We start from the raw sequence: 25626 nt of genomic DNA, 5'->3' as shown, positions 1-25626 counted from the left end.
GACGCTAGGGAAGTGCTCAGGAGATTTATTACAATGTTAAATCACAGCAACACAGTGGTTCTGACTCTGAGCTGTTAGTCACAATCTCTCATTTTTCCTCACCTCGCATCCTCATACATTGAGTTTTCTGTGCTTTTAAGTAACTACTTTTCTCCTTAAACCTTAAATCCATGGCACAATTTGCCTGCTATTGTGCCATGGATTCACCCTGATAGTTTTGACTTTAAATCAGAGAGCTAAAATAAAATAATTTTGGAAGGCTGCATTTCTTTAACATCTTTCCCCAGAACATTTCACAATGTTTTATGAAAATAACCAAACTTTTCATACGTCAAAGGCACTTGAGTACTTAAAGGGAAATTGATTTTGACACAGCCCAAGTCTTTCTTCCCAGCCCAGCATTCCCTTTTCCTGATTAGTTCCTCTTCTCTCCCACTCCTCCTATACTAACAAAACTTCAACCACCTTTGATTCATAGAATCATAGAACAGTTAGGGTTGGAAAGGACCTTAAGATCATCAAGTTCCAACCCTCCTGCCATGGGCAGGGACATCTCACACTAAACCATGCCATCCAAGGCTTCGTCCAACCTGGCCTGGAACACCGCTAGGGATGGAGCATTCACAACCTCCCTGGACAACCTATTCCAGTCCCTCACCACCCTAACAGGAAAGAATTTCCTCCTTATATCCAATCTAAACTTTCCCTTGTTTAAGTTTTAACCCATTACCCCTTGTCCTAGCACTACAGTCCCTAAAGAAGAGTCTATCCCCAGCATCCCTATAGTCCCCCTTCAGATACTGGAAGGCTGCTATGAGGTCTCCATGCAGCCTTCTCTTCTCCAGGCTAAACAGTCCCAACTTTTTGAGCCTATCTTCATACCTCTCTTTAACAGCTGTATCTAGATTGTTTTTTCTAAAGGCTTGATTACATCATACTTCACACAGCCACCAAAACCTATTTTCTCACTGAAGTCCTTTTTTTCCCCCCATATCTTTTTATCTTTCTAATTTATGCTTTGCCATTCATTGAGTCTTATTTCCTCAGTATCTTTTTTTTCCCTTCTTTTAATGAGCTCCAATACAGTTCCACACCCTTTCATGACTCTTAACATTTTTCCTCATTTCTCATTCTTTAGTTTTTAAACCTGACTCTTCCTTCACATGTCTGCACTTTTTGCTTGAATAAAAAAATCTGAAAACAAATTATTCTTGCTTTGAAGCAAATTTATTTTTTCTTATAATTTTCCTTTTTGCTAATCAGCTCTGCTTTTAGTTAAGGGAGTATCTCTTATCTTTGAATTTCTAGTGTTTGAAAACACATTCTTCATTTTCCACCTGTTGAGTTCGGATTAGACATGAGACATCCAAGAAACATCTTAAAAGCAGAAAAGGATATGGGACTGAATAAATAAGGAGAATGTCTAAATCCGGTTTGTTGGTGTTTTTTTTCACTGAATAAATTCTTCATCTTAACGCCGTAATTTAAAGACTATGGCATAGGAGCTCTCATTACCATTCTGTGTACTTTGTTGGGAAAAAAAACCCAACAACAGAGAAATGCATTAACACTGACTTGAGAAAAGTGTCTTAGTTAATATTTTTCACTTATTTAGTACTAAGTTGTGATGAATACAATACAAATGAAAGGCACAGTGTTTCTGTCAGAGCTAGTGAGAAATGCTTTCAATTTTCTTTACCAAGAGGGTTAAACAGCTGCCCAAGACATGTTTTAGTAGCTGTACTACTTTTAAAACACTACCAGATATCACAGTAGTTTCTTTCCTCAGAAGCAGTTGCAAGCTTCCATTGCTCCTTGAGTTGCCGTCCCTTTTCAGCGCTTCTTGCTGACCCCCAGTTCTCATCTACAACTCTCATTGCAACCTTCAGCATTTACTGATGATGGCAATGAGAAGTGTTGAACTCTTTAATATTATTAGTGTTAATAGCAATACTATATTTTGAGATTTCCTTATTCCACTAATTAATTTGCTAAGTAATTAACTGGCTAATTTAAGAAATGAGAATAGCAAGAAATAGGATATTTGAAAAACAAAAGCATGTTAGAAAATTATTGATTTCAAAATATCGAATCAAGAAGCTGCTGCTTGCTTCCAAGACCCAAAAGTGCACTACTTGGCACTGGGATACTGACAGTGTGCTGATGCTTTTACTAGCATTGAAGATTCAGAGCATCTTTTTTTTTTTCGGATATAAAATAATCAACTATCTATGAAAACAGCTGAAGGTACAGCAAATTAGTAAAGTTCTGGGTTTTAACAAGACTATGATCATTCTGAAGAGTTCTTTGTCTTGGTAAAGAATAAAAATACAGCATTCTCCCCCTTTAACTGAACATGCCATTTTACCAATACACATGAAATAAGAGCACCATCCAGTGGCAAAGGAAGTAAATCACATCTCGTATTTCTGATTTCCTCTTTTTCCTCAAATCACAGCATCTAAGTAGGCATTTAAATGTTTATATTAAATAGGCTGCATTAAAAGAAACTGTCATAACATTTCTGCTAATTTCTCAAAGACGTTGTAGCAGTAAAACTTTTGTTTTTCTTTGAATACACTGCATCTCAGCTGAAGACTAGACGTTTGTCTTTCATGGTCGTCAATATGGTTTAGTATCTCCAGAGTATCTAAAACCCTTTGCAAACACATCTTTCATTTGTCTGCTAGTGCTATCACAAACATAACTGATTCCTTCCTAGTGTGACAAGATTGCTGGGACCATTATGCCGGCATGAGGATTCATCAGTTAGCACGTACCTGCTTTTCCCTAACAATAGGGTTATGATTGTTCAACTTTTTTTTTTATTTTTTATCTTATTCTTATCCATTTTTCCTTTGTTCTCTTTTTAATTGTCTGCATGATACTCTGTAAGCTATTTGTGGTGAATTGACTGTGGCTAGATGCCAGGTGTTCACTAAAACTGCTCTATCACACCCCTCCTCAATTGGCAGCAGGGGGAATGTACAAAAGGCTCCTGGGTCAAGGATGCGTCATTCATGAATTACTATCACAGGGAAAACAGACTCAACTCAGGGAAGTAAGTTTGTTTAAGTTATTGCAAATCAAATCAGAGCAGAATAATTAGGAAAAAAAAAAAAACAAATCTTGAAACACCTTCCCCCACCATTCCCTCCCTCCCTCCCTGGCTTAATTTTGTTCCTTATTTCTCCACCTCCTCACCCCAGAACAGCTCAGGGGAATGGGGAATGTGGATTCTGGTCAATTCATCACACATGTCTGCCACTCCTTCCTCCTCAGGGGAGGACTTCTCACACTCTCCCTGATCCAGCTTGGGGTTTCTCCCACGGGAGAGAGCCCTTCCCACAGGCTGCAGTTCTTCACACACTGCTCCATCATGGGCCGCTTCCATCGAGTGCAGTCCTTCAGGAACAGACTGCTCCAGCCTGGGTCCCCGTGGGCTCACCAGTCCTGCAGCGAACCTGCTCCAGTGTCGGCTCCTCTCTCGATGTGGCCACAGGTGCTGCTAGGAGTCTGCTCCAGCACGGGATCCCCACAGAGTCACAGCTTCCTTCGGGCATTGCCCTGCTCCTGTATGGGGAACCCTATGGGCTGCAGGTGGAGATCTGCTCCACCATGGACCTCCATGGGCTGCAGGGAGACATGGAGTCTTCAGAGATGTTACTTTCACATACGGTCACTCCTGCTGTAGTTGCTGTTGTGTAGGGCTCTTTTACTCCCTAAATGTGTTATCCCAGAGCTGCTACCAGTGCTGCTGTTGGGCTCAGCTTTGGCCAGCAGTGGGTCCATTGTGGAGTCCGCTGGCATTGGCTCTGTCAGGCACCAAGGAAGCTCCTAGCAAACCTTTAGCTCCCCTTGCTACCAAAACCTTGCCATGTAAACCCAATGCAGTATTGACAAAATTTTAATACATCAGAAAAGACTAAGAATGGGCAACAAGATTGTGTGGTAACTGTCCTGAATATGTCATGGCATTTGAGAACCTTCATCGAAGAACATGGAGGCAATGAAATGGCCTCCATTTGTGCCACACTGATGCTGACTAATCGTGTTATCTTTGGGGAAATCAGATCTCACAAAGCATACCGGTTTCAGAAACCTTAGGCCTTCTGCAATAAATTATATTGGAAATCTATTTCACTTTCCACATGAATGAGTGTGTTCTTAGGCTATTTCTGATTGTATAAGACACAAATAAGATTTTCTTTAAATATGACTACCTTTTGCAATGACCTTTTCCTTAAAAAAAAAAGAGGATAAATTAATTGTGGTTATGACTGACACACCACATAGACATTCTGGCTTTTTAGATAAATATCTGAAACCTCTCCCCTGCTCTTTTCTTTTTGTTCATAAGGACAGCAAGTAGCCACTTGCTCCCAAAGTTGCAGTGTAAAAGCAGTGGGAATTCCCTTAGTTTTACCAGCAACTGTACATACAATTTCACACTTTGCTTCAGCAGTTCTTTCATTAATATCCAAGGGCCTGGATGCTACACTTTAATTATTTCTGGTGTTTTTAAACCACCTCATATAGCTACTTTTTTTTTGACCAGTCCTGCTTCTTTACAGAAGACAGACAGTGCCTTCATTTTTAGCCAATCAGACTGAACCAGGTTAAAGAACTTCTGCACTTCAGGTTGTTCAATCATGATAAGATCAAACTAAGAATCAAACATCTGGTGGTAGGCAGGGCATACATTCTGACATACATCAAGCCTGAAAATTTCTATAAAGCTGAGGAAATTCATGCTAATTGGCTATTAGGAAGCAATTGATTAAGAAGCAGTAGTTTAAATGTGTGCAAAATCTAAATACTCATTATAAGTGTTGAAGGAGACAGGCAAAAGGGCAGAAACAAGACGTATTTATTCCATAGCAGAATAAACTTTAGCTGTCTGCTTAAGTAGCAGTAGTCCCCTTCAAGATTCTTTAAAACAAAGTAGCCTATTGCACTTTGATAGTAAGCTTTTGCTTGTGTTCTAACAGGTCTTGTGCAGCACCAGACATTTGGCTATCAATTCACATTTAAATCTAGCATCTGTATTACTAAAAGCAGATGTCACTACAGGCAACTAGTCTGTAACAACAGATTTCGGCACTTTGTGTACTGGACACAGAGCGGATGCATGACAACTATCCTGAGCAGTCACTTATTCTAGAAGCCTGATGCAATATGATGGTGGAAATCTGCAGCAGCTCTGCTATAGCAGGAATACTTTGTACATGCTTGCTCTGTGTCTATAATAGCTATCCATTATACACATACTAGTATTGGCAATTGATAAATTATGAATGAGCAACCTGCTTAAATCATGCCATCTCTACCATATGTTCTAGTACATGCATTTTAGAGGACTCCTTGCAACCCTATTTTATGTGCACAACTTCTAACTACTGTAAGATGAGCCTCATAATTAAATATAGCTGTTTCTCAGCCAATGCTACTAGTGCAACTTTTTGTTGATTGGAATTATGTGAAAAGATCCAGGTAGAAATGAAAAAGGATTTGGGATTATCCCCCAGAAACAAGTTATCCCTAAGGAATTTTACCAAGTTGCTAAGGTGTTTTAAGATTTCTGTACTTTTCATTTGTTTGGCATAGCTTTTCTACACTTGACACACTCAAAATTGTGTTCTTGAGGCACACAGCTTCTGAAACTTACATTTACCTCAAATGAATTAATATGGTTCTTTGATGCTGGGACAATGTAGCTAAGTTATGCCCTTACTAGAGGTACTGAGGTACCTCTAGTACTCAGTACTAGAGGTACTTAAGTCAGGACTTAAGCCTAACTTTAAAAATCCTTAAGGTGAGGAATAAATCATGTACTAGCTTCCAGAGTATCATGCCAGTTTACAGTGATACATCAACTACCATATTCACAGTAAAAGTACTTATCCAACAATTAATTATGAGGGTTTTCAGGTTCTTTTAGCATCTCTACTCAGGTGGTAAATGTTATGCTTTCAGACAGCCTAGCTGAGGGAAAAGCAGGCTGTGTTATAATAAGCATATTAGGAAACCACAGAGAAACACCTTGTCAATCTCTTTATTCATCGGTTAAAATGTAATGCCATACAGTTCTCAGCAATTACCAACTGAAAAAAATTACCTGCGTAAAACAGAAGCAAAACTGAAGGAAACTGATTAAAAAAGCCATCTTGCTTCAACTTTTGAAATTATTACATACAGAATAATATACATATTTACATTACAAGTATATTATATAAATATAATATATATGTAATCTTGTAACCACAATAAATATCAAGAAGGTCTTTTTTAGGCACACAGCATAGAAAAAAATGCAGAATCTGCACAATCCTTAAGATTCTTGGAGTGACTCACTCTAACATTGTTTTCACACTGAAAAAGCAAGTATTTTACACAAAGTATACAGACGCAGTTTATGCAGTCCCCAGTAAACAGGGAATCTTTCCTCACCTTCCTGTAAGTCTACTCCTCGATTTTCTAATCCTATTGCTCTATACAGCTATTACATAAGAAAATAGTTTGCAGGTTTGTTTTTGACTCAGCTAATAGCCTAAGTAATTATCAGTGCTAACAAAATAAGTACAGCATATCTACATAAAGTATACAAGTGTTTACACAAACACGGGCTTGGTGAACTACTTTGGAGCTCACTTTTAATACTGGGGAGTAAACCTGAAAGCAGAAAAAAAGGATTTTCACTTATTTTACCACACAAATAGTTTCTCATTTGAGTGACACCTGGGCTTTGAAGATAGAAAGCTTTAAATTTAGAAATTAATTAAAAAATCAAATCCTTGGCTATACTGGCAGATGTAGGCTACCACTGATTTTGAATGTGATCCCTTCAGTGCAAAAACCCCAGAGGATTAATCCAAAGCCAGTTTTCTCAACCTGTACATACAGTCATGACATTTTAAAGACTGTCGCTATGGACCATCTGAGATCGCACCCTACTAAGTGAAGCTGACCACCTCTCGTAGGAGAGCCATGATCAGTGAGAGAGAAGAAACTAACAGCATCTTTTTTTCTGCAGTTACAAATCAGACTCCGGCATATCAGGCATATCAGCCATCAGGTATCCAATACCGTAACGACCATTTGGAGCAGTATCCAGAGTTGGTGATTCTGTCTGTTTTCGATATATGGTTTTGCCAAAATTTGGAGACGGCACTTCACTTGGACTCTTCCCATGAATCAGACTTGTATTATCCCCCTCCAGATTAACAGGTTCCTTTATTATCCGGCCTCTTTTGTAGGATACAGATGCCAAACTACCAGAGCTGTCATCAATAAGGTTGCAACGGCGCACCATGAAGACTATTGGGACTGGCAGTATGGCCAACACCATCAGAGATATACAGACAATCATTCCCCATGTTGGATAGCTGTGGAACTCTTCCATGGCCTGAGGAACCCAAGAGAAAAACAAAGAATAAGTCTTCATTGAAAAAGAGCAAACCTGCAGTCCTCACCGAAGCGTGCCATTTTCATCTTCTTGCCACCTTGCACCCACAATGTGGGCATCATTACAGATCTCAAATGGAGATGTAGGATTGCCATCTTTTTGCCAGTCAGTAGGACCTAAACACTGTCCCCCAGTTTCTGAGATGCTCAGAGAACTCCAGCAGAACCCAAATCAGAATTTTCACAATAGCTTTTCTGGTGCATTTGTCTGCAGCTGCTCTCCAATTCCTTAAAGGATGATCAGGACGGACAAGTGTGCAGTGGAATTTGTTACTGTGCCTGGAAAAGAAGTCCTTGTAGGCCAACAGCTAGTCTAGACAGGGACTGTCCCAGATGACTCTGTGGAATTGTTCCACTTCTTATAAACTTAATGCAAACTATAACAAACACATTTACTGGGGCAGTGACTGCACCCCATACCATGACTCACTGGCCAACAAATTCAGTTTGCCTGATTTTATATACATGGAAAGGAATATTATATTTGTTATTCTAAGGTAATTCTCTTTCTAATTTTTGAGGGCAAGAATAAAGCATAAACAAGAACATTTTTCTAAGAATCCTGAGAAAGTACAGTGGTTGTCTCGTTAGAAGTAGATGTCTACCTATTGTAAAGCCAACCTCTTGCGTTTACGCTTTACCTGTCTTTGCTGCAATCTCCCCACAGCTAATTCAGACAGTTGTCCATTCAGAAGGGTCCCCAAGATTCATTTCTCTGATATTTTTCTCTCCCTGCATTTTGTATGACAAGCTTGTAGAAAGAGCTGAGGGCTGTTGAGCCTACATGCCAGTAGAACTCTTAGGAGTTACTATGACTGAATTTCTTTTTGGAACCAACATACAGCACTGACTGTACTATTAATACAGACAAGTTTTGTACAAAACAAACACTCCTATCAGAAACATTTTAATGCAGCTGCTACATACAATGTGATATGCATTCCCAAAGGGGAAAATTTATGACATGGCTAACTCATAGTATTTAATTTTGCATTAAAAAAGAAATATGCCATCTGAAATTATTTATTTAGTGTTATCGCCCAACTATTTTCTCTAGGAAAATAAGATTTAAGGAAAGTGAGTAACTTCTCCCAACCTTAAGAATTTCTCCAACATGCATCAACAAACCAAAAAGTCACAAAAAGCATGAAGGTACATGTCAAGTAGTTATATTTTAAAGCAGAACTACTCTAAGATTTAAAAAATAGCTGGTTTTACATTAATGTTACTTGAGATAAAAACAACCATGTCATAGTTTATACTGATTATGAACTTCTAATTGCAATTCTTTTGTCTTTTTATGTATTTCTGGAATACTTCAGATATGATCACTATGATAGCCTTGGGTGACATAGTTTAGTGTGAGGTGACCCTGCCCATGGCAGGCGGTTTGGAACTAGATGATCTTAAGGTACTTTCCAACCCTAACTATTCTATTCTATTCTATAGCAACTGTTATATACATACCTTATCTTCAATCCAAGCATTGTAGCCAGGAGGACTTAATCCCATTTGGACAACACTAGCTACCAACAAACACAACAATACAAAAGGTGAAACATACTTCCACATGTAGTAATAATACTGGCTTGGAGAAAACCCAAGCATATCCTTCAGATCCTCCATAAACCTGTGAAGGGAATAAAAGTTTATTGTTAGTGCGTGCACTGAAATACTGAAATTTTAAGTACCATAATTGATACATAGCAACTAACTTGAGGGAACCAACCCTGAAAAACTGCATGTATAGAAAAGGCTGCAGTTTAGATTACTTAATAGGATGAAAAAAAAAAAAAAGAGTTTAAATTTCTAGTTCAGAACAAATGAACAGGTGGATTTGCTACATAGTGCAGTGATTCAGTAAAGTGCTTGTTGGACTGTGCTGGAAACATATTTAAACTCACCTTCCTTTTAGAAGATTCTTTTTTACATCTTCTTACATTGTTTACTGGGTTATTTACTAAGGCATGTGTCACTACTTCTGAGGACATGTAAAACCAGCACATCTTACAGATTCTGCAAAATTAATTTGGAACCCACATGTTGGTGCAGTGTAAAAAATAATTTTATGCATAAGGTATGGTTTGCATCATGTAAGTGCTGAAATAAAACTTTGTGAATTTTTAAATCTGTCTCCCTGTGCCTCAAAATTGCAAGTTATGATATGAACAAAACTCCCATTTTTGTACTCTTGATGGAGGAATACATGGTTCCAGAGCCAGTAGAAAAAGAGAGAATATTTTTAGAATTAATTCTTTTGGAGTGTGAACAAAGCACTAATTCTGTTTTAACTCCCTTGTGATCCCACTCCCTTCTGAAATGTGCCTCTCAAAAAAAGCTCTCATAGGAACAAATATGTTTTCAAAGCAGTTACACATGTGAAGCTACTGTCACATAAACTCAAAAATGTTTTTGAACTGCACAGTGTGGGGTGTTCTATCCCTTGCTTACACTGCAATGAAGCACATCGTTAAGAAGAAGCTGAGATTTACAAATGTATTGTGCTCCACTATAGATAGCCTCTCCTGTCTGGGATCTCCAGTACCTCATTCAGTTGAGCATAAATCTATTATCTTCACTTTAAAGTTTTTCACCATCTCCATCCTACTTACCCTCTTTTAAAAGCTACCAAGTTCCTTTAGCACTCATTCCAGCACAGAAGATTTTCCTTCTTGGTTACAGGAAGATTATTGCCTATCATTTGGCTGTAATCCCTTTGCATGAAATGTGTTACTTTTTTCCTATCTGATCAAAGACAGAGGAAACATATGTACGGATCTTCACCTACAAGGAGGACCCCTCAGTGCTATCACAGCTGAGGACAACCTGAAGCTGTTGATTCTGGCAGTTTTTGCAAACAAGAATGCTGGGTTCCTGAAGAAGGCTATTCTGGAGAAATATACATCAGAAAAAGTATCAGGAATACTCCAGAGGGAGGTTCAGGAGGCCATTATGAATAAGAAAACTGGCTGTTAACTTTTCACTTTATCCTGTCAGAACCTTTTCCGAAAACATGAATCAACTGTACTCTGATTCAGAAGCAAAATATTACCATATTTTAGCTATTCCTTAACATCAGCTTCCTCACAGGTAAACTTTTTGGCATGTCTACCTCCGCAGTGGAACTCGACTGGACATTACCAACCTGATCATCTGCTTTATCTTTCATTTGCATGTGTAAGAACATCTACACAGTTTTCATGTTTATGTGATCAATCATAGCATCATACATGTGGCCCAAGTGGGAATTCTCATTTAACAAGTAAGCAGACACAGGCACTACTTGCACAGACCAGAAACAATGTCTGGAAACCATTAAGTTAAATTTTCTTAATATAGTTTATTTCATTATGGTGAGTGACTGGCCGATTACTCAGACTGTGGGAGCAAAATGTCAAATGAAAACCCACCCATTCTGTGCACCCTTTGTAAATGCAGAGGAATCACAGATGTTTAAATTACTTCAGCACCTAGTATAGCATCCTCTGTTTTATCTATGGATTGCATGAGTTATTTTGTCATACGAACTCTTGTATTCCTTAAGTGTGGCACATATCAATCTCGCTTAGTGAACACATTCTGGTGATTGCAGTCTTAAAGTGTAAAAAAATTAGAAGGACTTGATGGTCATTTCTCTTCAGCCTTCACTGATAGAAACTTCATTGTCAACCAGGCTGCTTCCAAGTAAGTTTTGACACTGTCTTTTCCTATAGTTTTCTCTATTTCCTCTCACAACTAATGCAAAGAACAGTTAATTGCTATGACCCTTGCTGTCTTATTTCTACATAAATTCCTCATACTTGCATATCCAGCTGCCTTTGTAACTCTTCTTTTGCCTCTTTTTCTGTACTCTCCTCTCTTTGTACCTGTTGCAACTGCAATTTGGGTTTCACACCAGTGAAATGCAGTATATCTTGCTTCAAACCTGTTTTCAGTCACATCCAGATTGACCCACTTTCTGCTTAATTGTATCTATGCATACATAGCAAATACTTCATGCTTTAAATAGTAATTGCTGTTGTAATTAATACTGTTGGTATGTACAGGGAGATACATTTCCTTCACTTACTTGTTTATTCCATAAATTCTGGTGACTGCAATATTCTCCAAAATAACCACAATAAGCAGGGGCAGAGTAGCTGAGTAGTCATCAAACATTGTCACAAAATAATTTCCAGAGCGCTGCACGAAGATCAGGCCAATAAAAAATGCTACCAAGCAGCAGATGACTGGAATAAAGAACAGAAATGTGAGCTGTAATTAAAATGAAGTTCCGCAAGAGGAAACAGAAGAGCTCTAAACAGCAAAGATATACTTTAACTCATTATTTCATTATATTTCTTATAATCAAAGTTTGAAATGTTTTACTTTGGGGGGGGGAGAAGCTGTTAAACTAGAATTACTGGAATTGCCATATTGCAGCAATACTGATTACGCAGCAGATTAATCAAGTGACTATTTCTCTTTAAACATTCAACTTAATGTGAATGCAAGGCTACAATACACAGAATTGGCAAGCTAAACATCATACATCATGTTACTTGGTCAATAGATGACTTTTTGGAATTCAGAATTGAAAATAACTTAGAAATGAAAAAGTGAAAAAAAAAACCTAAAAAGTTAAAAATTTTAGGACTGTAATTCTAAAAAGTATAAAGGCTGAACACTTCCCCTAATTACTTACAGAATGAAGTTCCTTTAGGATCAGTCTAAGTACATTTTTACACTAAGCAACAAAATTTCTGCCCCTTTTTTTGTTTAGGGACAACTAATTCAATATATGAAAAGATTTCAGCTGTCATCCAGGTGATTGTATTAACACCTACCTGCTCTGGTGCTGGGATAATGGGGCTGGCAGTTTGGAATTAAATGACAGGGAAGCCAAGCAGCTGGGATCACTTTCTAGGGAAAGGGGTATTGACAAGGCAATTGGAAAAGGGACACAAGTCCTCAACCTCAGGGAGTCTCCTGTCAAGTGTGAAGAAAAGTTATCCCTTGAAGGAATATGTTATCTGTCACCCAGGCAAGCGACACACAGTCATTCACAGATTCAGATGAAGTCCAATGCACACAACCCATGTGGACATGAGGAAGTGAGATGGAAAATCTACCTCAGCTCTAGAGCCACAGCTACATGAACTGCAAGGAAAAACAACCCACAAATGGATGTTCTTCCAGGAAAATTGCTGCTTCAGTCTCCAGTGAGCAGTGCTGCAGACAGTGGAAGGACTCCTGACCGTATGGAAAGGAATTCTAATCTGCTTTCACAAGAAGTGAGTGCAGAATTCTATAACCAGGACTAGAAGGGCCCTGCCTCCAGCCAGGTGGAGGCTAGGGACAGATGGGTTTACTGGAGTGTGTGGAGCAGATGGCTTGGCACATGAGTCCCACAGGAGTATAAGGCTCTAGTAGACACTGGTGCACAGTGTACCCTGATGCCATCAAGCTATCAAGAGGTAGAACCCATTTGTATCTCTGGAGTGACAGGAGGATCCCAACAGCTGACTGTAATGGAGGCTGAAATCAGCTTGACTGGGAATGAGTGGAAAAAGTACCCCATCTTGACTTGTTCAGAGGCTCTGTGCATCCTTGGCACAGGCAGTCTCAGGAAACAGTCAGGGGGACTAGTGGGCTTTCAAGTATAGCTGCCTTGGAGACTGAGGAAATGAATCTGACTTGAATGCAAAAAATCTTTTAGCTTATGAGTTTCTTTCCCTGAGCTCAACAGGAACTGAACTGGAACCACAGTGCAAAAACCTGCAGACGTGCTCACACTTCTGTAGAAATTGAGTATTTGTGGGTTGTAAGTACAAACTCTCGTGCAGGCATAATCCTTATTAAATCCCACCAATACTGCGTGAAGTATAACCCAGGCACTTTAGTTTTGTAAGTTAATTATATAAACACTATATAGAGTTGTAATCCGTTGAGTACAACTGAGTTCAGCAAAAATCATGCATGCATACCACTCAAAAAAATTACATGAGAAAAGCAGTTCTTTAATATACCTTTATCTTAAATAGTTTCTTTCTCAAATGCAGTTACAAGGAATTATTGTAAAATCCTCCTTTACGCCAGAGTAATGGCTATATATCATAGTACTTGCATGTAAAATTAGAAAGAACAGCAAGTTTCTAAATGTCACACTGGTCATTCAGTAAGAATTAGAGCTGATAAAACAAACAAAGTAAAGCAAATAAACAACTGCTCAATAGGTTAGAACTTCCTAAAGATAAATCAACTGATTTTTCAGAATTTTCCTCTAGCAAAGCAAAAAAAAAAAAAGAAAATGTTTTCTGTTAAATCTTATTTATTAATATAAGGTAAGGAAAGCATCCAGGAAAGAGCAATGCTCTGCTGCATCCACGGTTAGCTCTTAGAAAATATATTATTATTTCCTTCATAGAGTTAGATAATGTTAAAGCAGCTTATTATATTTTTAATTTTCTACCCTTCCTGTCACATAATTTGTGCAGAACATACCAAGTCCTTTGCAGATGTCATGCAGATTGTCCGAAACTTAACTTTCACATTTTATGCTGCCCTTCTACCTCAAAAAGAGAAATTGCTACAAGATCAGAGCTATATAAACAGGCTACACCTCAAATAGCTTTAGGCATTTAAATAAAAAACCCCAAACAACTACACATTTTATTTAAGACTGGAAGTACAGTCTGGAATACAATGAATTACTGCTCTGTAAAATGTCAGCACTGAAAACTCTCATGTCAAAAAACAAGAAATGATCATATGATCAAAAAAACCCCGTACCTTAACTCTCTAATGAGAATAGTGAGAAAAGAAAGTTTGTGCAACTCACCAGTAAGAATTTCTTTCCTGACTTTGAAGGTATCAACAATAGGTGTGATGATGCCTTCAATGGTTCCAAACATACTTCCAAGTCCCAAATTTACTAACATGAGGAAGAACATGACTGACCAGAATGGGGAAGCAGGGAAGTGGGCCATCGCTTCTGTGAAGGCAATAAAAGCTAAACCAGTTCCTTGAACGGCCTGTCAGTAAGAAAAATCCCCATTATTATTCATGGACAGTATTTCTTTTTTTTTTTTTTTGAGTTTGATAGTCTGATTCCTGTTCATACAATGTCATTGATTAAAACTTAAAGGTAGCCATCTAATATGCAATTCTTCCAAACCTTCAAACTTAATACTGGATTTACTGAAACATTGGATTTGGCTGAGAATCTGTAAGTTGAATGATATTAGCAACACATTTCTTTCAGAGAATCATGTAATATCAGGTTGGAAGGGACCTCAAGAATAATCTGGTGCAACCTTTCCTGGCAAAAGCATAGTCTAAACAAGATGTTCCAGCATCCTGTTCTGCTCTATCATAGAAATGTTCAGTGGTAGGGACTGCACCACTTCCCAGAGAATATTATTGCAAAGACTGTTCTCATTGTGAAAAAAAAATCCCTCTTGTGTCCAGCTGGAACTTCTATCTCTCTTTCATTAATAATTTTGCATAATAGCTACTATTATACAGGACTGCTACAAAATACACAGTTTTCTCCACTAAGTATATCAAGGACTTCATTTCTATAATTATTTATTTCAAATTTAAATGGCAGGAATAGTACAGAAGCTTTTAAGGTCTAAGTCACTGATTTTACATTTTAGCTTCAGATGCTGGCAAAACCATATAGAGGTCTATGCTTGTAACTGGAAGTCCCTCTGAAAAAGCTAGAAAAAGCTAGAAAATTTACAGATCTGGTTTACAGTAAAGATTTTAAACCAGGATGATATTCATTAAACAATTATCTAATAAGTAAATAATACTTTTTTACTTTCTAATAAAACAATATTTATGTTTAATGATTGTATCTTAATATTGGAAGACATCAAAGTATGACACTGAATAGGTACACCTCTGTTTAGTCTTTCGAAAAATTCTCATGCTCTACCCCTTCTAAAGAACGGAACTTTACAAACTTATTATTTCCTGAGGAGAGCAATGTAAGGATTAAAATACATTATAAATCAGTGAAGACTATATTAGGACATCTGACCCAAAAGTCCTTAGGTGAGCTAGAATGTAACCCTGCACAAAACCATGTTTTCATATGGATCTCTATAGGTGTACTTCTCACAGGTACACTGTACGGATAGTCTGAAACTGTGAAGTATACTTACACAGACTTACAAATATTCATCTGCTCATCACCTCTGTATTCAAGACTCGCTTATTACTCTCACCTTGTTAAGTTCATCTTCAATTTGACAAGATTTCAGACCAAGAGAATCAAACTCTTCTTCTTTAACTTTCTGAATAATGTCATAAACTAAATTGTAATCTTCTGCTGTAATGCTTGAGAAATTGATATGATGTGGGATCATATCCTGGCTCAGATTGCCCATTTTTAAAAGTTTTAAAATCTTGTCTGAATTTCTGTAAAACATAATAAAACAGAGAAATCAAACTCAATGACCTGTGTTAATTTATACATGAAATATAAATTAAAAAAAAAAATTCATACTGGATAACACATTTTTCATTTATGATATTGGCTTTGAAGCCCAGAACTGCAAACACCACCAAAGTTGCCAGCACAGAAGTGAAAAAATTGATGAAGGACACCAGTACAGCATCAAAATGGCAGTTGTTGTCTCTCTTGTTGTAGCTTGAAAAGGCAATGACTCCACCAAATCCAAGCCCTAAGGCAAAGAACACCTGAGTAGCAGCTTCTCTCCAGACCTTGGGCTCCAGCATTATTTCAAGCTGTTTGAAATTAGATATAATATATGTCAGCTATAAAATGCATTTCTATTATAACAGAAATAGATTAACAGAAATAGATCACAGAAAAACAAAAAAATAACAACAGGAAGACAACCTACACCATAAAACACTAATACTCAATTACAAATATATTTTCATTATGATAGAATGAAAGCTGAATGTGACACCTAAAGTTGAGTGAACTTATGGGCTAGAAATTCTCTTAATTTTATATGATACAATCCTTAAAGAGAAACATGCTCTATACTGTGTTCCCAATAATGAGACACTGCTGAAGATATAATTCAAAAAGCAGCTAGTTATACTGAGAAATAAGACAGAAGTTATATTTTACAGTATTTACTGTCCTTTTGTTTAAGAGTGTATGTATTGACAGTTGATTGAATTACAGTGTATTTTGAGATGATCAATCCTCTTATAAACGCATTTAATATGCTGAAAGTTGCTTTGTTGTTACTTGTCAAAAAAAAAAGGTGACCATGAGATACAAATGCTTATATGGGATTCTACACATGCAAATATGTAAAGCAAAATGCAATAGATGAAGCAAACACTGTCCACCACAATCTCTATAGCTCACGAGTCAAATCTTCCTTAAGCCAGATGCCTTGAATTTACCCTAAATTAAATGGGTCAGGTATTTGAGGGACACTTAAGCCTTTATCAAAAAAACTGAACTGTATTGCTCATTCAGATGAATGTACTTCAAGAAATATCTTTGTTACAAAGTTATAAGTCATCTTACAACAAAGTTATAAGTCTGTCTATCTCAGATTCTTTTAGATACTGAATCACAAAAAAGAATTATATGTGAAATTTATACATTAGATTTTCTGAAGCTGATTCAGGGCCTCCCTTTAACAGTGAAAGGCCTTACGTTTGTACATGTAATTTAAAAGAAAACTAACAATCAAAGCCTAGGCTTACTAAAAACAGTAAAACCAGAAACCATGAGCACAGATGTCAGCACTGTTAGACTGTCTGTCTTACCTTACTTGAAGGAAAAAAAAAATATCTGTTATTGTAACATTTTAAAAAAATTTCCAGTTTCCCATAAAGGTATATCATTATAAATAGCCAGAAGCTACCTGTTTTATTTATTTATATATAGCTAAAATACAGCATATTCGGGGAGAGGGCCAGTGCTTATGACAACAAACTTGTTCCAGACTCACAATTTTCTTTTTAATTACAATGCACAAGCAGCTATTGCACGTAGTTCTAGCTGCCTGTAACACATGCTGGAGCTTTTCCACTAGAGGGAGTTCAAGGAATATTCTTAATTTTTGCCAAATCTGTAACTGTAGTAAGTATCAAAACACTTCTCTCTTTCTGGAATATGTAATTCAGCACCATCGAAGTCAGTATGCTCTCAGACACACATTGTCTAGCATTTCAAAATAAATTTGTAATTGATCTGCTATATAAGATTTTTTTCAGTGAAATTTGGGGGGCTTTGTATTTAAGTTTCATTCAGTCCTGCTGCAGTTTCATTGCAGCAGTTGACTTCAGTGGACTTTACATGTCAATTCTTTAGGTTTTTCATTAAGGTTATTATTTAGATTTTATCCTTTATTCATCAACAACACCAAACAGAGAAATTCAGCCCCTCTTCATAAGCCCTGTGCTCTCACACCTGCACCAATGCGTGCTAGTCCTCTGCTCTGCTAACACAGCTCTTCCGTGGGAGTATATTGTGGTTGTTGGTGGCCTAAATGTGGTTGAAAAACTGAGCTAATAAAGGCTAAGAAGATGTTTTCCCCTCCCCTCTCATGTTTATCTAACTGTGTAATTTTCCATTTGGATCAGTTTAGCAATCCTTTTTACAGCCTTCCTCCCCAGAGAAACTGTTAGCACTATAGAGTGAATGGAAACAACAACAGGTAGGGGAGTCTAAATTCCCTTAGGTAGTTTCATATGAATCTACACCCTGAATTAGGGCCCAAGTACAGAAACAATCAGACATTATAATGAAAATACTTTTGAAGGTTTATATTCACATATACTGCACGTGACATACAGGTCTCCTAACCCCAAATTTAAACCACAACTTGAGATAAAGAACTGGAAACCAGTAGACGGAACCAAAACTTGGAACAACTGTGTAACTAAGTTAAAAAATAACTTTTAAAGTAAGCATCAGCTGCAATTTCTTTTAGGTCTGACTTATGGAACAGTGAAGAGGTGTTGTTATTCAAGGGGTGTTTCAGTGTTTACTTCAGTATTTAGTGACACTTCTCTAGTTAAAGAAAGGACTAAAAATGTGGTCAATAAACTGAATTATAACTTCTAGAGGTTTGTATTCCACCTCTCCATCTCTGCTACAGACTTTGTCAGGAAGCATTACATTTCTCTGTTCCTCTGATTTCCCAGATTTGCCAAAGCAGCCTGCAAGTTCCTGAAGAACCACGACTCTCTAAAGCCGTGACAGCGAGTGGTCCACCTACCATGACTATGACTATGTATCACAACACAAGAAATAACAGTGTGATAGCTAACAAAGGTCATTTTTATAAGATGACAGTTCTCCACAGACTCAAAACACCTGGGGTCAATACAACTGACAACAACCTGTCATCTGGCATTAGCCACTATGTGCATTGATTTTAATAAGCCTATTATTTGGCTTTTGTTTTTGAAATGTCACTCCTGTCCTGCTTAACTGTATTATGAAGTGGACTTGTTGGGAAGTTCATTTCATAATACAGTCTGAAGCCCAGCATTATGCATTGCTGAGTATGACTCTGACTACTCAAATGTGCTGTTCCTGTAGTCTAGATATGGTTACAAGCACTTGAGATGGATGTGGGCTGGGATAATTTAGATCTTCAGGCTAAACAATGATTTGTAAAAGCCTTTTTAACCTCCATAGTTATAAAATCTAAAGCTCTGTAATACACATTCCCAGTAAAAATGTTGACAGTAAAAAAAAAAAAAAAAGAAAAAATAAAAATGTTTAGACCTGCTGCTCTCTCGGCATGACATGACAACCATAAAGAACACAATAAGGAAAGCTGAGTGGTGAGTACTTAGACTATTTTAGTATTAAAGATAATTCCTCTGTACTTTGGGCTACTATGCAAACAACATTATTTCTAAAAAGGAGCAAACCTGACCTCTTCCAAAAGGAGTCAGTTAATTACGTAAAGCCATGACAGCGTTCAAGATAAGGCATTTCACTGTGACAACCCAGAACTAGGCATTTAAATCCTATCGAATGGCAAGATTTAAGATTCACTTCTCTTTTCAGTATTTGGACCTCTCTGAACATCCTGAATCCTGTAAACAGCACTTTCAGTCATTAGCTTTGTAAAAGCTTCTAACTCTGGGAACCTTTCACCTAAAGGAGGTAACTCTACACAGGTGCCTGTGATACTTAGAGCTTTTGGACCTCAGGGCTTGTTATCTCATTTAACCAAACAGAAATATAGCTAAACGTTCTATGAAGACAATAAGCTTAAATGAGAGCATTCATAAATGGTCAAAATGCCACTGCATACATTGCAAACAGAAATTAAGCACGCACCTTAGGTGTGAACATGTGACGAATTCCATCCACTGACCCATTAAGGAGCAGTCCTCTGATCAGAAAGCATAAAAGTACCACATAAGGAAAAAGGGAACTAAAATACATGATCTGAAAGACATTAAGAAGAAATTTAACATGACATCCATACACTTTATTTTCAGTAGCTTCATTCAGTATTCAGTATCTCTTTGATATACAAATGAATTGATAATCATATGGTGCTACAGCACATGTAGGGGAACTTCCCATTCCCCTTGTCTCTCCAGAAGAAAGCAAAATCACAACTGCAAAATAAATTATCTACTAAAACAATACAGTTGTCATTGTGTTGACTAACTGAAAACAGCTGGGCTTTCAGGGAAGTTCAGTGCAAATTCAATGAGATGATGACAAGGACAGTAGATTGTTTCCGAAATGTTTCACTATACAAATGCATTTTGATTCAAGTACATGGTATAGTAAAGCTATAGAGCACAAATAGAAATTCTTTTTGTCTTCAGGAGACAAAAGTCAATGGAAGTATATAACCAATGGATTAGAATCACTAAGCAATGCTCAATGCCAAACCAGCAAAAAACAGAAGTAATCAAATACAATCTTTCATTCTCCATCACTGAAAAGCAAATCTATTCTGTACTTTATAGTAAAATAATTCTCTCACTAAACTTGCTAGTTCTGTAATGAAAATACATTAAAGAGGTCACAGAATTTTCCACCTCAGTGCCAAACTTTTTAATAGCAAAAGGTTTTGCTATTGAAATAGATTATTTTTCATTTAGAATCCCACAGAGATCAACAGAGCTAGCAAAACACTCACTAGCCAATCCAGCTGGCTGCATAGCAAAAAAAAATAGACAGGGTGGTGTACTCAGATGCAAAGGGATGGCAGTCATTAGACAACAGAAACAATCCAGAATCCTGAAAAGCAGCTGTGTTAATGACAGAAGCATGTGTACACATAACAGTAACAAAAATGGCAAGGCCTTTTGAGGATCTGGGTGAAATGCAAATACAATGTGAGTATACATGGGAACCAAATTTGTAGACATTTAGAAGCACATGGACTTATGTTGCACATTATGTTATGAATAACAGTTATGCTGATGAGAATGGAAATTATTCTTGAGATCTCAACTCCCACTAAATTAATATAATTCCCACTAAAATTACTACAGTTTTAATGCTCAACTACTAACATTCCTCTACCTGAGATTATACTAGGGTGAGTCACAGCTTCTAACCTGCTCCTACAGATTTCAGGAGAGAGTAAACAGAGCGTGTGGTGAACAAAAATGTCATGAAATGTTTCAAAGTAAAACACTGTAATTTAGGTAAACAGTGTACTCACTTTGCCTGAGGACTGAATTCCTTTGATCATGGCTAGGCACACCATGACCCAGGCAGCCAGCAAGCAGATAGTCATCTTCCAGTTTAAACCCCCGCTTTCTGACAGAGAGCTGGAAATATTCAATGCTTCTCTGTACCAGTAGTAAGTGGTTGCAGAACTCTTTTCACACTCAGGCTCCACAACTGTCAAGAAATGTTAGCCAGTAAATAATGGGACTCAGACAGAAGTATTTTCCCAACATTTCATAACAGTGTTATACCAATTCTTAATATTTGTAATTGTGTCACAATCATTTCCAAAAAACTAAAAGTGTCTTAAAATGTTGTCTAAAAGAGAAAGTGACTGCTAATGGTGAAAGGTTCTGGGAAGATCTTTTTAAAACACCCTTTTGGGATAAGTTTTTTATTTGCATATAGTCAAGCCAAGTCCTAGGCAGAATTTATTTTTCACTTAACTACTAAATAGTAGGCAGGTCTAGATGAAGACATACATTCTCTTTACATTACCTACGCATGATACAGTGACATAAATTATGAAATGCACCTCTCTAAAACTGAACACCATTTTGAAAATATATGGAAAACAAACTCTTGCTTGTGTTTGCTTTGATATGACACTCAAATCAACAAGCAACTTACTACTATTACAAACAGCAAAATTATCATCATCAATCAAATCAAAATCAAATCAAAATCAATCAAATCAAAAATCAATCAATCAATCAAAATCATCATCATTTCTTGGTTGATACTCAAGGATGACCTACTACAAGCTCAGGATTGTTGCATCCCAACTAGAAGGAAATGCAGCAGGGGGCCAGGAGACCTCACTGTATGGATAGGTAGCTGCTGAGGAAAATCTGAAGGAAAAAAGAGGCTCATAAAAGGTGGAAGCAAGGACAGGTGGCCTGGGAAGAATACAGGGATGTTGTCTGGGAAGCTAGGGACCAGGTAAGGAAAGCTAAGGCCCAGTTAGAATTAAAATTGGCTAGGAATGTTAAGGATAGCAGGAAGGGATTATATAGGTACATAGCAAATAAAAGACAGCATAGGGACAAAGCAGCCACCCTCTGGAAGCTCCTGGGAGAATGGGCTACCCTGGATTTGGAGAAGGCTGTGGTTCTTAATGACTTCTTTGCCTCAGTCTTCACTGGCCAAGGCTCTGACTGCACCACCCAGGTCTTGGAAGGCAGATGCAGGGACTGTGAGAATGAAGACCTTGGGCCCACTGTAGAAGAGGATCTGGTACAAGACCATCTTAAAAATCTGAACGTGCACAAGTCCATGGGTCCTGATGAAATCCATCCGCCGGTCCTGAAGGAGCTGGCAAATGAAGTTGCTAAGCCACTGGCCATCATATTCGAAAAATCATGGCAGTCAGGTGAAGTTCCCGATGACTGGAAAAAGGGAAATATAACCCCCATTTTCAAGAATGGGAAAATGGATGAGCCGGGGAATTACAGACCAGTCAGTCTCACCTCTGTGCCTTGCAAAATCTTGGGAGCAGATTCTCCTGGAAGGCATGCTAAGGCACATGAAAAACAACAAGGTGCTTGGTGACAGCCAGCATGGCTTCACTAAGGGGAAATCCTGCATGACCAATTTGGTGGCCGCCTATGATGGGGCTACAGAACTGATGGACAGCGGTAGAGCAGCTAATGCCATCTACCTCAACTTGTGCAGAGGGTTCAACACTGTCCCACACAACATCCTTGTCTCTGCATTGGAGAGACATCAGTTTGATAGGTGGACCACTCGGTGGATAAAGAACTGGCTGGATGGCCACACACAGAGTTGTGGTCAATGTCCATCTGGAGACCAGTAATGAGTGGTGCCCCTCAGCGATCGGTGTTGGGACTGATCTTGTTTAACATCTTTCTCGTTGACATGGACAGTGGGATTGAGTGCGCCCTCAGCAAGGTTGCTGATGATACCAAGCTGTGCGGTTCAGTTGATAACACTGGAGGGAAGGAATGCCATCCAGAAGGACCTAGACATGCTTGTGAGGTGGGCTGATGCCAACCTTATATAGTTTAACCATGACAAATGCAAGGTCCTACACCTGGGTCGGTTCAATCCCAGACACAGCTACAGGTTGGGCAAAAAAGAGAATCAGAGCAGCCCTGCAGAGATGGACTCGGGGGTGTTGGTCGATGAGAAAGTCAACATGAGCCAGCAGTGTGCACTCGCAGCCCAGAAAGCCAACCATACCCTGGGCTGCATCAAAAGAAGCGTGACCAACAGGTCGAAGGAGGTGATCCTGACCCTCTGCTCTCATGAGAGCTCACTTGGAATATTGTCTGTAGCTCTGGCGTCCTCCATAAAAAGGTCATGGAACTGTTGGAACAAGTCCAGAGGAAGGCCACGAGAATGATCAGGGGACTGAAGCACCTCCCATATGAAGACAGGCTGAGAAAGTTGGGGCTGTTCTGCCTGAAGAAGAGAAGGCTGCGGGCAGACCTCATAGCAGCCTTCCAGTATCTGAAGGGGGGCTATAGGGATGCTGGGGATGGACTTTTCATTAGGGACTGTAGTGACAGGACAAGGAGTAACAGGTTCAAACTTAAACAGGGGAACTTTAGACTGGATGTAAGGCAGAAGTTCTTTACTGTTAGGGTGGTGGGGCACTGGAATAGGTTGCCCAGGGAGGCTGTGAATGCTCCATCCCTGGCAGAGTTCAAGGCCAGGTTGGACAGAGCCTTGGGCAGCATGGTTTAGCAGGAGGTGTCCCTGCCCATGGCAGGAGAGTTGAAATTAGGTGATCTTAAGGTCCTTTTCAACCCTAACTATTCTGTGATTCTATGATCATCTCAAAGTGATGGGAAAAAGAAAAAATGGCTTCTACACAGCATTGTTAAACGAAAGTTGCTATGTGCATTCCAGAAGTGTGGGGTTTTTTTTTATTATCCTGAGTCAAGGTAATTACTGAAAAGAAGGGAAAGATACACTTATTTGAAGAAGCCCAACAGAGATTTCAGGTCCTTACTTAAACTGTCAATAATTATAGGAGGTCATCATATGTAATACTTTCCTTTGTGTAAGCATAGTTACGATGACCTCTGCTGAAGTTACTCTGACACACTGTACCTTATTATTTAAGCAGGGTAAGAGTACATAAACAATCACTGTGGCTCAATTAATAGACAAAAGCTTGTGGAACTCAGGCTATCTGTGTGCCAATATCCAGAAACACTGATTATTTCAAGCAACTGAAGCAAGGAACTCAGGCAAAGACACTATCAAAACGTCATAAAACTAAATGTCCCTGATTATGTTCTTTATTAAATCAGTAAAACAAGCCCCAAACATATTAGAGGTAATTGAAAAAAAAAAAACCAAACCAAACAATCTGAAATAAAAAGAAATTAAAATAAACATTTTGTATTTCAATAGCAAGGATAATGCAAAGTGTGCAAAGTGTGTAACTTGTTACGAGATAACCAAAACCAAGGGATAAAAAACTGAAACAGGGGAAGTTTAGATTGGATATAAGGAGGAAATTTTTTCCTGTTAGGGTGGTGAGGCACTGGAATGGGTTCCCCAGGGAGGTTCTGAATGCTCCACCCCTGGCGGTGTTCAAGGCCAGGTTGGACAAGGCCTTGGGTGATATGGTTTAGAGCGAGGTGTCCCTGCCCATGGCAGGGCGGTTGGAATTTGATGATCTTAAGATCCTTTCCAACACTAACTATTCTATGATTCTATGATTCTAACTTCCAATGCTATTGCATAATACATCCATGTAAGACTATCACAATTTAGTGACAAACCAATGACCAATTATCTCAATTCCACTGGTTTACAAAGCAAACAGTACTTTTATCACATGCATTTCATCGATGTTTACAGTTTTCAGTTTTCTGCTTTCTTAGTAATGCAACACCAGGAAGTACTCTACCAACTGAAGTGTAGAAATATCCTTTCACCTTTGTTTTTCAGCAAGTAAGCATAAAAAGCAGTCTGAACATCAGGAAAAGAGTAATCAGAAATTTTTTTTTCCTGTAACACACTAAGCAGCACTCTCCTTATTTCCTTCTCTTTAAAATGCTGTTGACAGTGATGTTCCTTTCAAAATAAAGTATATTTATCTTAAATTACAGGGGTTTGTTGCATTTTTTCTAAGTATAATAATGTGACATCGCATTAAGATGCAAAACCAGCTTTGCATGCAACACTCTTTCCCCAGAAGTATCTCTTTGAATTGTCGGGGCAGGGGGTAGATCTCTCCAGTTGGTTTGAATTTTTAATAACATTAATACAGACTTACAGGTATGAGATGTATTTTTAACTAAAGGACATTGGTCCCATGGTAATGGATGTTGAAAAGACTGGGAAAAGTAAAACAGACTCCATCCAATAATGACATTGTAGTACAGGGCCACAAAGAAACACACCTATAAAAAAAGACAGATAAAAAAGTTAGTAAGTGCAACTATATTTGCAAATTAAAAAAAGAAAAAAATCCCAACTGAACTTCTGCATATTTCAGCACATCAGCCACTGAACCTAATTTTAATTAAGTCAGAAAA

The 25626-nt window shown here is 38.1% G+C and overlaps 1 protein-coding gene across 4 annotated transcripts in view; it reads right to left on the bottom strand.

The window, feature by feature from the left end:
- Nucleotides 1-6037: 6037 nt before the first annotated feature.
- SLC6A15 (solute carrier family 6 member 15) overlaps nt 6038-25626 on the bottom strand; it is a 39902-nt gene continuing 20313 nt past the window's right edge. For 3 of the 4 annotated variants that reach the window (XM_061369352.1, XM_061369353.1, XM_061369354.1), the window contains 9 exons: nt 25365-25491; nt 21102-21283; nt 19751-19861; nt 15962-16203; nt 15681-15873; nt 14285-14477; nt 11534-11693; nt 8932-9094; nt 6038-7405 (listed from right to left, as the gene is read on the bottom strand). In XM_061369352.1, the coding sequence (XP_061225336.1) occupies nt 7034-7405; nt 8932-9094; nt 11534-11693; nt 14285-14477; nt 15681-15873; nt 15962-16203; nt 19751-19861; nt 21102-21283; nt 25365-25491 (1743 nt within the window). In that variant the 3' untranslated portion in view covers nt 6038-7033. Of the gene's footprint in view, nt 7406-8931; nt 9095-11533; nt 11694-14284; nt 14478-15680; nt 15874-15961; nt 16204-19750; nt 19862-21101; nt 21284-25364; nt 25492-25626 lie in introns of those variants that run through there. The other variant, XR_009727816.1, reaches the window with a different exon arrangement.

The sequence above is a fragment of the Neopsephotus bourkii genome, unplaced genomic scaffold (genome assembly GCF_033783945.1).
Source record: "Neopsephotus bourkii isolate Nb327-2 ecotype Australia unplaced genomic scaffold, CSIRO-AGI_Nbou_v1 NB_1493, whole genome shotgun sequence".
Taxonomy (NCBI): domain Eukaryota; kingdom Metazoa; phylum Chordata; class Aves; order Psittaciformes; family Psittacidae; genus Neopsephotus; species Neopsephotus bourkii.
Note: the sequence above shows the minus strand (reverse complement) of the source record. Positions and strands in the feature narration are given on the sequence as shown.